The following is a 14473-nucleotide window of genomic DNA, read 5'->3' as shown; positions in this document are numbered from 1 at the left end:
TATTCCTATAATTTGACTTTCTTGTTTTCACGGTAGTATTTTTACAATGGTCGATAAATATAAGTTAATTTAAGTATTTGAGACAACGTACTTGTAAATCAAAAGTGTGACAACGTCAGTGTTATAACTTGGTTTTAACTAATTCGACTAACAACAATAATAGAATGCTATAAAACACATTATGATGATATAAAAGCTTAATTAACATTATAATGAATTTTATTGGGATCGCGACATAACACGGACAAACAGTTTTCCATTCTTGCATCGAACGTTGTTGCAAAATCAACAACAAAAATAAACAAACCATTTTCAATTGATTTCTAATTTAATGTTAACTAAAGATAAAGATTGTGATTTCGAAAGTATGTCTATAAGCGTATAGCTTTCTGCACAATTGAATTATTAAAATGAATTTTGTGTAAACCAAAGCTTGTAATTCAATTGGAGGTCAGCTTTTTTTGCATGACCGCAGCTGATATCGTTATTATTTACATAACGGTGATACACAGACATGATCAAATGGAGTATCAAATTGCGACATGAGATCAACATAACCCATCGGTGTTTTGTTGCGTCCATGTTCTGTTGTGTCATTCTTTAGACTTGTCGGTTTTATGTTGTGTCAACGTTTTGTCTGTCAATTGTTTGCAATACACCCCCTCATCTTTCAATGTTTTTTCACCTTCTTACATTTCAGTTGCAAAATACGCGCAGATAAACTAGAAGATAAACTTACGGGTGCATTTCATGAGTTGAAAGCAATACAAGACAACATTGAGCAGGTGATAGACTACCTGACTATCATGAATAAAGGTGTAGCAGCGGAAAAAATCATACGTACAAACAACACAAATGCCATTGAAAAGAATGTTAACGACATTGAAAACATTATTGATATAGTCAATAACTCCTACGCTGAACTGTATCAATCAATTGCAAATCAAAATGAAAATGGGGTACATTGTTTGAATGACATGGAAGCAGATTTCAAGCATCTAGAGAATAAGATAAACTCTCACATTGACGAAATGATAAAGAGTGTGATCGAGTCGTTCACAAGACAGCTGGATAAATATGAAAGCGAACGGAATAATGAAATGAAAGACGTTATTAATATAATCGAAAACGTTCAAAATAACGTAGAGCAAATAAAAACAACGGTGTGGGTAATAAATCTTGCTGAAGGTAAGCATGCGGAACAAAGTTCTACCATGGGAAGAGGTCAAGCATCAGGGGCCGTAGATGGTGTTAGATATGGGGACTGGAGTGTCTCTCCTTGCACACACACTAACCATGAAATAAATCCGTGGTGGCAAGTGGATTTGGCTGGGACATACCCTATCAAGAGAGTCGTGATAAAGAATCGTGGCGATTGCTGCGGGGAGAGATTGCACCATCTTGAGATAACGGTCAGCAATGAAGAAGGAGGTACTGCGGAAGCATGTGGAACTTTCGAAGGACCTGGCACCAATAATGCTCTTTACACCATCACTTGCGACCGTACAATCATGGGTAGATTTCTTAAGCTTCAGATAGTGGATGATACCTTATCTTATCTTACTCTTTGTGAAGTGGAAGTTTATTCTACATGAAATTTATACTAGGGTAGAACTTAAGACCTTTTGTACACTGGAGAAAATATTTGTATCATATGGTCGCATATCTCTCCCAACAGTTTACTGTATAATTATCGCGGTTATTTCGGTAAGGTAATGCCTGTTTTGAGTAAGGTAATGCCAGTTGTAAAAAGAATTTGCTTTTTAAAGATTTTTGAGCCCCTGTATGAAACAATGCTCTATATAAATTTTGCATATTATTCCTTCCTTCCCTTCCTTTTCTGTCCATTACTTTACTTTTCCTTGGTTCGTAATATTGCTTCGTTCCTCTCTTTTTGTTCGTTTCTTGCTTCATTCCCTGTTTTGTTGCCTTCCTTCTTAGCTCGACTTTACGATGTTACAAATGAAAAGCTGTCATATTCACCTCGGCGTCCAGATGTCTAATTGAAGAGTTTTTGCAGTAAACTTTTTGTACTATAACTTTTTATTTCTTAAGGTATCAACTCTAAACTTTAAATATATGTTCCTTATCATTACCTGCGTCATATGTGATTGTATAGTCGAAAACAGCAAGTTACACTTACACTATAAGATTCATTATTAATTTCATTTTCAATGTACACAATTAAAAGAAATTGTAATTTTTCTATAAGAATAGTAGTTTAGAGTTTTAGAGTTAATTGTATCTAGATAAAGTGATAAAGTGAAAAGTTTGTAAGCGCATAACATTGTGTTCTTCACTAAACTAGAATCCTAAAAAATTACTTTAAAGAGACTCCATTGACGTTTTTTTTGACAAAACGGGAATGGAAATGTTTTTTTCGAGATTAATGCACCATATGATGTAGGTCTGAGCCAATAGCTTCTGTGTAAATTTTCAGATCAATTTCAGATCATTCCCTGCCTTTTCACTTAAATTTGACTAATTGGTTTCCTTGTGGAATAGAGAGAAATAAGAATCCATAAAGAAAGCTAAACACGGCACAATTGAAAATGTTGCAGGCTTGGTTTGATTGAGCCTGTTCATGGACGGTACTGGAAAGTGCAAATGAAGCCTGCATATCACAGATACGACGTCAAAAGGACAAATTTAAAAAGCAGGCTACATATGGGTAATTCAACAGTATTCAAGTGAGGAATACTGGAACCACCCAACAAGAAAGATGCCAAAAAGAAAGAACGAAAAACCACAAGCACAACAATAATGTCGTGCTGAACGATCTTTAAGGATCGGAAATATAACATCCCTGATTGAATGTACGGGGCGACTTTTTACAGCCTCCAAAATTCTCAAAAGTCTTCAAAATTCTGTAAAAAAAAGAACACACCTACCACTTAAAACACGTTTGTAATATAGTCCAGGCTTCGACATTAGCAGTGGTCCGTTGTTCTGAGACAACCCGCTTTTGGCAAGAACCACCTAATTTTACAAGCTACACTCGTGCGAGATGGCAATTTGGTCGAAAACATGTCATATATTTGGTGTTTAAAATCATTTGTCCGGTGTACATGTTAATGGTTCATAAACCTTTTTATTGATGTTCTTAAGTCTTAAAAAAATTTCATTTTCACTCCCTAAATTTTTGTTTACGCAAGTTAAGAGTAAAGAAATTGTTTTATTAATTTAGGTAGTACGGTTATCGTCTGCATTTTCTTCAATTATGATACGGTATTGTATGGGATATCGGATAAACTTTTTAAAATATCAGATACTTCTATAATGGCAGCAAAAGAAAGGAAATGGAAAAAAATATATATCAAGTTATTCTTGACTAATTATCTTTATTTTAACAAGATATCCATTTCTTCCAAAGTTAAAGTTACTTTAAAAGGTCAAAATAGTTCATGTCAAAAATAAATATTAACAAGCAATCAACATGGAGGTAAAAATCTGTCAGAAAAATAAGCTCATCTTTAGTTTTATTTAAAAATACATAACATGGCTGATCTTGTATGTTGTAATTGAAATTGTATACCACACTTAAGTGAAATTATATATATGTATATAATTATACTTATAAAACAATTTTCAAACATCAAAAAATATGTAAAATATGTACAGCAAATATTTTTACATACTACATGTAATCATTGAAATATATGCATTCATTCCTTATTGAAATATATAGCTTAGACTTTATAGAAAATAAATTTTTTATTACCTCCCTTTATTTACATGAACTGTTAAATTGGGTAATATCTTTGTAAATAATGCTTTTTTGGAACTTACAACATTGATAAATCTTTATTTGGGCATCATATTTATGATATAAAAACATAAAAAATTGTGTTACATGATCTTTAAGTAAAAGTTATGTTGAAGTCACTTCTCCCTCAACTCAAGTTAGGGAATAGTGAAACAATTTGTGACTGCCTTATTTTCTTACTGTTATTTAAATATTCATTGCTGATATGTGGTACGTCTTATAATCATGATAATTATCTTTTATATATTTATATCTTTTCAAACCTTTTTGTCAGTGACCACAATTTTTACAGCTTAGATAGGTCCTATTTGGCATGTAGCATCACCTTGTGGTCCAGAATGGCTACACGTCGCCGATGACGTGTGTAACAAATTCTTTATTTCCAGTGAAGTATAACAGCTTACACATTTTAATCATGTATAAAGTTTTGTATGTGAAGTAATCTTTGGCCTACTTTTAGAAATTTAAAGCTATATGGCCCTCAAATTTGCCCTGTTCTTTTTCGCTTAAATTTCAATATACTCATTTTCAGCATTGCTTTCCATTTGCACATTCTTTTTAGTTTTATCAACCTGAGTATGGAGATTATTTTGTGAAGGAGATTCAATGTCATCATAATGTGTCCTGATATTACTGGCTAGTCCTGCGTTCAGATAATTGTCATCATCTTTTATCTCGTCATGTCGTGTCTGTTTTCCTTTATTTGGATCGCATAACGCTCCCTGCATTACAAAAACATTTTATTAAGATGTTGGAGGCGTTAAACATTACAAATGTAACTTTGTTGGGTGACAAAAAAAATCTATATGCATACACATGGCCTGAACTTAACATCTCATTAAAACTAAATAAATGTAACTTCGAAGGAAAAAAAACTATTATACATGTTACATGGCCAGAATTATAACATTTATATAGATGTTGAACGCGTTCATACTAAATAAATGTTACTTTAAAGTGAAAAAGCAACTATATATGTGTACATGGTGTGGTTGCTCGAGACGAAGCTTATTGCATTATGGAGCACAAGTGCTCAATTTTATGTACTAAATATGTACGTGTATTTTCAATATATGAAACTATAACACGTCAACAAATAGTTATAAAGCATATCCAAAGTTTTATGTTTAAGAACAAACTTACTGCTTGCAGCATTTTCTTGTCGTTTGTCGGTGTTACAGTCAGATAGGTATTGTAATTGTCGCTTTTCATACTGCTTCCGGTATTGAACGATGACATAGCATAAGCTAAATTATGCACGTTTGATGAGTCTTCCGTGTTCGTATTAGTTTGTTTTTGATGCCTGGCAAAGTATATATACCATTTTATGTATATTTTTAGCAAACAACATTATATTTTTAAGATAAGATATCATTTACTTTAGCACGAAGTAAAATAGGAAAAAACGTACTTATCATGCATGTATATAGTAATCATAAAAATACAACGTATGATTTTCATATATCTAAAATGGTTTTCTACATGTACTTACGTTTTTCTGTAGATTAGACACGCAATAAAACTGGCTACAATAACACATACCACTGCTGCAGCGACTGTTATACCAACGATAGTACCACCTTGAATGTAGTAAGAAAATATAAAGCGTTTTATATGAAAGTTAATGTAACTATAGATTGTTTTTATAAAGATGTTAAGTACATTTATACATTTTGTTTTTCACCAAAATATTAAGGCTTTTCGCCATACTTCGACTTTGAGTAATTAAAGAGGTGTCTCTTTTGTACAGTAGGATATTGAATAGAATAGAATAAATTTTATTTCCATCCAATTATGGGCCTTTACAAGCATATAATCACATAATAATTATACTGTACAAGATACACATAACTAAAGACATAACATATATTAAGCTTGATTATGATTAGCAAACACAATTTTAGCAAACACAATTAACAAAAGATTTTGTAACAATAATAAACTAAAGCATATTAAATGACAACAGTGAATAAAGGAGATAATTTGATATTTTTTATTTATTTATTTTTTATTTTTATTTTTTGTAAAGTCGATACAAGTCATACATGGACGACATACACATATTTAGTTCAGGATTTAGATTTATTTTCAACTGCTTAATAGCATTATATCAATTTGTGATGTTATTTTACAATAACCGGTATAAAAAATAAAATAACTTATTGATTTACGGAAGAGAGAACACTGACTACATTAACCAGATGTATTTGCATAATGGATTTGTCCAGCTTTGAAATTTGGAACAATCCATTGATAATTTAAAGGATTTTAAAGATGCCAACAGGTCAAACTCCACGGATGTAAAGGCTGGCCAGGCTTTACTGGTGGCAAAGGCTGGTCACTTTCGGTTACAGAAGGAAATGGTAAATGGTATATATATTTGAGAATTAGAAAAAATGGATTTAGAATAGAAATACATGCATTGTTACTTACCACTCAATGATCTTTCATTTGAGCTTCTTTGCGCACCGTTTACAAGTATGACATCATTTGCTGCGATCAAGATAACAAAATATAGATCTAGTAGTAAAATTAAGTATAATGACAAAACCTAAATTATTACCAGCCTTCAGGTTGTAAATGTCCGTATAATTACTAGTATATAATTGTTGTAACACAGTTGGAAATTTATGCAAGTTTTTATTTCAATACGCTTACATTTATATGATCATGCAGTTAAACTATTTAAGCGCATTGCAGATTAAAATGATTTCTAACCTTCAGACCAAAACATTCTAAAACCAGTTCCGGAAATGCTGCTATCACTTCGGAATACAATGAGCACTGTTTTGCCCCTGACAAGTATTTTCTTTTGTTCATATTTTCCACAAAACTTTTCCAAACTTCCGTTGTTAGCTAATACCTTTTGACAAAAAGAAAACGAATGAAAAATGATGATCTGTTAGCCTATACCCGATCTTATTGTTTACTTTTTAGTTACAAGGGTCTTAATACTCATAACAGGTAAGTACATTTATGCCACTGTGTAGTCATAACAATCAAACAAACGTATGCCATTGTGTAGTCATAACAATCAAGCAAATGTATGACACTGTTTAGTTATAATAATCAAACAAATGTATGTCACTGTGTAGCCATAACAATCAAACAAAGGTATGCCACCTGTGTAGTCATAGGAAGTAAACAAATGTATGTCACTGTGCAGACATAACAATAAAAAAAATATGCCACAGTGTAGTAATAACAAACAAATGTATGCAACTGTGCAACTGACAAGAATAAAATAAAAATACGAGGGCTGTCGAGAAAGTTCGTAGACAAGGCTGTAAACATAATTTTAAGCGTAATATTTATTTGATGTTTTAATATTTTGCTAAATTGTCTATTTACTACATATGTCTATACATCGCATGGACGCAATTTTGAGGAGTGAGAACGTGACGTTCATTTGAGGACGTGACAATGTATATATGTTTTAGGTAAAGAGCGTTTTAATGCGATATTTGATCAGAGCTCAGTAAGTTTAAGTAAATGTGTTTGTTAGATATGCATATATTTGCTGGCAAAATTCATAAAACGTGTGAATTGCTTTAGGGTAACCATAGGACACGGATGCCCCAACACTCAACTGTTTTGTCAATCTATTGACTCTAGGTCATATATCTTTGAGCTACGTACGCCTGACAAAAGTTGAAAGGGGCAATTACTTTAAGTCAAGGGCAAAAACACAAATACTGAATAAATCCACAAGCAACTCTAAGATGCAAAAAGTTATAGATATGTATACCAATATTTCAGCTTCAGATCAAATACTTTTTGAAATACGCACAAACAAGATGACAATTGCAACTTGCAACAGTCAAGGGCAATAATGATACAAATCTCAAACAAACCTTCAAGTGCATAACTACACAGTCATGCTGTTCAATATTTCTGTAAAGTTTCATGACTCTAGGTCAATACTCTTTGAGCTACGTACGACACAAGTTGAAAATTGCAACGCACGAACGAACGAACGGACGGACGGACAATGGCAAATTTAAATCCTCCTACTATAGTGGGAGCACAAACAAGTAGAATATGCACTTTCCGGACAACCATCGTATAATTGAAATATAAGTCTAGGATTACGTATCCTCAGTAAAATAGTCAAATATTTGTTAAAAATGCGCATAATTATATAGTTATAACTACATTTTAACAAAAGTACTATCTAAATACAGACCTCGATATAGTCATAAACGCATCCTGTACTTTCCTCTAAATTGATGTCCTCAAATACGAGTTTAACTCCTGTGCTGTTATTTAATGTTATGTTGTATTTATACAGCTGGTTGTTCTTGTATTCAGGAGATGTTATGTTGCCATCTATATCTGTATATGTCTCTAGCGTTACATCATCTACAACAATTTTAGATTTGTTATATTAAATATGTTAAGGTGACATAATGCACATCCTAGAGTAAATAGTGAATGCTCAGATAAAAAATTTATTTTTGTCATTTTTTTTTTTTTGATAAGTCATCAGTAACCCTTGTAATCAACATAGATATCTTAACAATTTTTAGATTGAGTTATATAAATATGTTATAAGGTGACTAATGCATCATCCTAGAGTAATATAAATGCTACAGATAAAAAAATTATATTTTTTGTCAATTGCTCTTAAAAGTGAACCATTTGATTACATTCTTAAGACCGTATGGTTGACCAAATCGTTTAATTAGTATATAGGTCTATATTTTTTCTACATTCAAAATAGCATATAAATATTATGGTGGCTGATTAGTGTTTTCGCCCCAAGCCCCCGCCATTTTAACTTGTAAGCTATGCTGGGTCGCGGGGCGAAAACACGAATGGCACAAATCAGCCACCATAGTATATAGACGACACATTCAGTTTTCTGTACGTTTTTTTGTTGCTAGAGCAACAGGCTTTGAAAGTACTTGTTACAAGCACCTGCTAGGCATCTCCGTTTAATGTTTAATACCTGCTATTAGAACCTTAATTAGTTATTTTGGTAAATGTTTTAATTTTTGTTCATTACTTTCTATGTGCTATGTATCAAAGTATAATTATAAAAAGTATAAATATAATACCATATTGACACACGAATCCATATTTGTCAGAGGCTGTTCTAAACTCCTCCTCATACTGGTTAAATTTATTCATCATGGATATACAGCTAAATTCAGGACTCCTTTGCGATACTATGAAATTATTAAGCACATAATTTAGACAAGAAAAGACTAAGTTATATGGTTTCTATAACAATATTGCTATTAGTGCAGCATGAACAATAGTCGATATATGTAAGATCAGTTTCAAATAAAGTTTATTCTCCGGTACATTTTATTCGTATACTCTTTCGAGAGATCTTTTAAGATCATTTCGTATTGCGAATCTGAAAACCACACACGACTTTTTAAAGACATAGAAGATAAAAAATTTCTGTTAATCTATCAGAAATGTACATGTATGTAATCCCTTTGAAACATTAATTTTTTGCCTCATTTCGAAAAGTACAAATGCGTACGTGAGTTGTGTAGTACTACTAGTATATCAGCTAAATTTAAAAAGAATATTAAATGATATCGCACTTACATAAATAGATTTATAATAAATGCACTGCATGTTTGTAACATCGATTTTCATTGGATAATCGTGACGCTTATAAAGTTTTATATTAATACTCTCAACTTAAAAAACTGTAAAAAATCTCGCTTTTTTATTCAAAAAAAAAAAAGAAAACATTTGCTTGATTTATAAATTCTATATAATACTGCACGTTTGTAACGTTGCTTTTCATTGGATAGTCGTGACGTTTATATATTTTTTTATAATACTGCACGTTTGTAACGTCGCTTTTCATTGGATAATCGTGACGTTTATATAGTTTTTTATTACCCTTCCAGATTTTTTCCGCCTTTTTGATTGGATATTGATCACCCGAAAGAAATTGATATAACCGAGCCAGACGGGTAATATACACACTAAATTTCCCCGTTTGGTACCCAACGTTGTAAACAACATGCGCGGAGATGATGCGCGTACGGTTCGATTTTACGCGGTGTAAATTCCGATTTAAAAGCACTTTTTAACTGTCAAATGATAAATATTTACCAAAGTAGAGTTATGATACATATAACCATCAGTATCGAAAACAAATATGACCTTGTGAAAGCTTGATATTAATTACAAAAAAAGTGCGTTCAATAGCTACTCCTTTTCTCTTGTTTACTTTTGTAAGGTACGGGAAAAATACGTCATGTATTTATGTGACGTCATGTTGTGACGAAGAGGTATCCTAAAGGGAATCTTATTTCGACGTTTCATTTGAAACAGCAATGATTATTTAAAAAATCGTCTAAACTCGGCAGGGGAAGGGTAATAAAATTATTATTTTGGTTTTGGAGTGATATATGTGGATATATTACCTGCCAAGATAAAATATCACCCTCGCCTAACGGCTCGGGTGATATAAAATCTTAACAGGTAATATATCCACATATATCACTCCAAAACCAAAATAACATATTTATACACGGCTGTTATCGATTCATGAAGAAATCTTACTTTTTTCTCTAAAAAATGATGTTTGCTGTATTATAAATTCGTTATAAAGATTGTTGACAAGTTATATGGCCGTATATAAACGGCTGTTTGCAATATAACCCTCGCCTAGCGGCTCGGGATATATTTACAAATAGCCGTTTTTATAGTGCCATATAACCTGTCAACAATCTTTATAACTAATATTATAAATATTCCCGACGGGTTGTATGACCGAATATAAACGGTTATGAGCAATATAACCACGCACCTAGGGGTTCGGGTATATTTCCAAACAACTTTTTATATAGGACCATATAACCTGTCAAAATCTGTACAACTAATACTATATACCCGTATCGTAGTTCCAATCTATAGCCCTTGTTATTGTTGTCCAGTACGGATTTCCTAAATAAGGCACGTTAAACTCGGGAATCGGTGACATTCTAAGTCCTCCTTGAAGGTTGCTACAATATTCTACACTTTCTATATAGGTTAAAGAAAGGTCTCTTCTAGGTACATCCTCCTTATATGACACTTTTGACCCTGAAAAAGGTGAATGAGATGTTAATATCTATGATAGAAAGAAGAAAAAAGAAAGTTGTTCTGGACAATAACTACAATACTCCATTTCTTTAATTTTTTTTTTTTTTATTATTATTATTTTTTTTTTTATTTATTTATTTATTTTTTTTTTTTTTTGGCATTTAGACCTTCTCGGCTGATTCCATATATATTTGGATGATAAAATGATATTTACTATGTTAAGATATTTAAAAGTAATAGAATATGAGTATTAAAAGAAGCTCAATTTTTAAATACGGATTACATGCATATGAAATATCGTGGTCGAGAATAAGAATATGTGTGTATATTATTAACAAAATGGCCATGATTAAGAAAATGACTTTTTCAGTATATCCATTGCACATTGTTCGTATTTGACACATACCATTAGTCAGTTCACAAGTAAATCCTCTATAATCATCGCTGCACTGAATGTATGACGCATCCTTCTTGCAAATATAATTGTACATGTCATTGCTTTCGGTTATCTCCCCATGATCTATATAAAACAAATCCAATTATCTCCCCATGATCTACACAATTATCTCCCCATCATCTATATAAAACTAATTTCCCCACGAATGATCTATGTAAAACAAATCCGGCTTCAAATAGATTTCTTTTTTACATATTAGAACTTAAGAAGAGGGCTGTGCTTATAATTTATGTATACGTAATTTCTCTTAAAAAAAGATATTCAGAATTAAATTTTTGAAGAACATTATGATACATCGACCACTCAATGAGGTATTGTAAATTGCGACGTTTCCTTTTCTTCAGTAAAGTTCCTTTTGTGCAATACTGGTTTTATTCTTTTTCTTCATTCGTTTAAGTCAGTTATATTCCTTCTTAATTTTCCTTTTAAATATTTTTATGTATGAATAAAGCTTTCTTTCTAAATCGAATACATTTAAAACGGAGGAATGGATGGAATCAAAACAACACAAAACCTGGTAGAAAAAAATGCAAGTTCGTATCGAACATAATGTTATGTATCTTTATTTGTTGAAGACAATATGATGCTATACTTACAATATTCGTAAAATGTGAAAACGTCTTTTCCGCCACATTTGTCACGTGACATTCCGGGACAGATATCAGTGCACGCTTTGTATGGTACAATTGTAACAGTTATGTTTTCTTCTTTGTTTAAGCAATAACAAGACTTTCTCTTTACAGATAAATGAAATTCGTATAAAAAACAACAATGAATTTAGTCTATCGGTTATATGAATATACCATGTTTTTAATAAAAATGTGTTGTACGTTGAACGTGAAGAAAGGATATCTTTTGAGAAATTGTGATGCATGAGGCATTTATTTAGTGCTATCTATATATATTATAGCTAAATATTGGAATCCTGGCTTAATCATAGTTATTTAAGCTCGATTGCGAAACAAGTTCTTGCAGCTTATATTAACCACTTTCGAGTCCGCTTCCTAGGACCAACCAGTATTGGAATCCTGAAGACCATGGGGGTTGATACTAACGCAAGTAATCATATTTGTGCAGATTATTCCTTTTAATAAATATATCTTACTCGGTAAAAATCATATATGAGCCGCGTCACGAAAAACCAACGTAATGCGTTTGCGACCAGCATGGATCCAGACCAGCCTGCGCATTCGCGCAGTCTGATCAGGATCCATTCTGTTCGCTTACAAACACTATTACAAGTAGAGAAACCCATAGCGAACAGCATGGATCCTGATCAGACTGCGCGGAGGCGCAGGCTGGTCTGGATCCATGCTGGTCGCAAACCCACTATGTTGGTTTTGTCGTGACGTATCTCATATGATAACATGTATTTAAATCTATAAAGATTGTATAACTAACCTGTAGTAGAAACGAGGTTGAACCTATACATGCAGCGGCACATTCTGACTTCTGATTGTACTTTGAATTTGTATACACTGCAGTTACATCAGTTGATCCCTTCCTTTCAACGCATCCTATATACACAACAGCCTAAATTGTTATTTCCGTTAAAAAAATCAGCTAACATTCAATTTCGAAATTAAATGTGTAATAACTTTATAATTGAACTAACCTCTGTGATAAGTTGTGGTGTAAATTGGGGATGCAAATCTGAAGTAGGGTTGACGTATCTCATACTGTACAGAAAAATGCAGATTTTCTTGTTTTCAATGATTGTAAATGGTTAAATTTATCGATTTAAAAAATAGATCAATTTGATAAATCAAATGTTTGTATTGAATTATTACGCTTACCTCGAAGCATTACCCATGGTGAGAGCGATTTACCTATCCAATACGGTTGTTTAGTTGATTTTATTAAGAGATTTCGTAATTTCAGTGATACTTCAGGATGTGTATTAGCAATAAAGCCGTCATTTTGTTTGCATGTGTCCACAGCCTCTGACCATGTCATGTGTGTATTATAGACATCTGTTACCTCACAAATTGAATAATATTGCTAAATACAACTTTCATTACCAGTATTATAATCAAGCATTTAACCTTAATTAATAACTTAATAAGCGTCTTATTAATTAAATTCGAATGCGCTTGAATTAAGCTCTTTTATGTAAATTTATCTTATCTTAAACATATAAAACTAATGTTGCTTTTATTACCTTATGAAAACCATTTAATGACCAATCTGATATGTTCAAAACCCTATAAAAATTGTCAATTGATGAAATACATAAAATAACTTACGGAAAGTATTAACGAAAACACAAACAATCAAAATTATAACGATAGAGCCCCCCTTACCGTAAGCTTGTTGTCCAAAAATTCCGGATAGACAGGGTATTATAAGAAAAGTAAATGTTAGGCACTGCATATTGCGTCTTAAGTATATGCCAGTAAAATTATTATGTTTCAGATAGCCTTTAAAGTTATCAATTTAATTAGTTATTATCACTTTAATCGGTGTTTAATTCTAATTAGACTGTCCGCGTCCGTAATTTTAAGTGCTTTATACATCGCGGAATAATCAATTTAAATGGTTGTGTTAATTTACACAGTATTTGACATTCATATTGGTGGTTGCGGATGTTTAAAAATTCAAAATTGTACCAGTTCTTGTTAAATGATGAATTCTAGCAACACTGCACTGATATTCAATTCAATGTTTATTTGGCTTAAAAAGATATGTTGCCTGAACTGGGATTTGAACTCCACGGGGAGTTAGAAGTTAACAGCCTTAAGAATACCATATTATTCTCAATTAAAGTTTATAACACTTATTAATTTCGATATATTTTGTTCACGGTAAATCTTTTGTTTAACACTGAAGTAAGTAATCATGGGGCTGAATATAAGCATGTATATCTATAAGAATAACACAATATTAGAAAATCGGGAACTATTTTTTCGTTACGAAAATTAATGCGCCTGTCATTTGACAATCTTTACGCAGTGATCTCCCCTTAATTTTTCGGCGTTAATGTACATATGAAGGGAAGTTACCGCTTCGAAGAGTTTGGACTACTTTCGGTATTTGCAAATAAGAACATCAGAGTCTGAAATTTCGCGACCATTATTTGTTTGGTCTGACGACACAAACAAATAATAACTTCTGTACATGCAAGAGCTACAATAATGTACAGGGCGAATGACCGTAGAAAGGATTTCATGATTAATCACAACGAAAGTAAA

At 32.1% G+C, this 14473-nt stretch overlaps 2 protein-coding genes across 4 annotated transcripts; one reads left to right on the top strand and one right to left on the bottom strand.

Annotated features, from left to right (window-relative positions):
* The first annotated feature begins 977 nt into the window (after positions 1-977).
* On the top strand, positions 978-1595 carry LOC132756998 (fucolectin-like). Its single transcript, XM_060748160.1, has one exon. It carries the CDS (start codon positions 978-980, stop codon positions 1593-1595), a length of 618 nt encoding a protein of 205 aa, XP_060604143.1.
* A 2430-nt stretch (positions 1596-4025) lies between these two features.
* On the bottom strand, positions 4026-13715 carry LOC132757004 (uncharacterized). 3 transcript variants are annotated; one of them, XM_060748171.1, is made up of 13 exons: positions 13586-13715; positions 13079-13255; positions 12684-12799; positions 11879-12017; positions 11232-11345; positions 10634-10825; positions 8827-8937; positions 7953-8128; positions 6485-6629; positions 6200-6259; positions 5259-5346; positions 4910-5069; positions 4026-4488 (listed from the first exon to the last, which is right to left on the bottom strand). In XM_060748171.1, exons 1-13 carry the CDS (start codon positions 13653-13655, stop codon positions 4273-4275), a joined length of 1764 nt encoding a protein of 587 aa, XP_060604154.1. In that variant the 5' UTR covers positions 13656-13715; the 3' UTR covers positions 4026-4272. The 3 variants fall into 3 exon arrangements, with proteins under 3 accessions (XP_060604154.1, XP_060604155.1, XP_060604156.1); XM_060748172.1 differs by having other exon boundaries at positions 13079-13262; positions 13586-13668; XM_060748173.1 differs by lacking the exon at positions 11232-11345.
* Between the last annotated feature and the right edge of the window lie 758 nt (positions 13716-14473).

Source organism: Ruditapes philippinarum, unplaced genomic scaffold, assembly GCF_026571515.1.
Source record: "Ruditapes philippinarum isolate M1 unplaced genomic scaffold, ASM2657151v2 ctg114_1_1_1_1, whole genome shotgun sequence".
Taxonomy (NCBI): Eukaryota; Metazoa; Mollusca; class Bivalvia; order Venerida; family Veneridae; genus Ruditapes; species Ruditapes philippinarum.
This window is presented reverse-complemented; position numbering and strand designations above follow the sequence as displayed.

Coding starts and splice junctions, on each gene's coding strand:
- LOC132757004 (XM_060748171.1), bottom strand. CDS start 13,655: ATGCAGTGCCTAACATTTACTTTTCTTATAATACCCTGTCTATCCGGA. Junction 10,826..11,231: donor TACTTGTGAACTGACTAATG/GTATGTGTCAAA, acceptor CACCTTTTTCAG/GGTCAAAAGTGTCATATAAG. Junction 5,347..6,199: donor AAATGAAAGATCATTGAGTG/GTAAGTAACAAT, acceptor ACTACATTCAAG/GTGGTACTATCGTTGGTATA.
- LOC132756998 (XM_060748160.1), top strand. CDS start 978: ATGGAAGCAGATTTCAAGCATCTAGAGAATAAGATAAACTCTCACATT.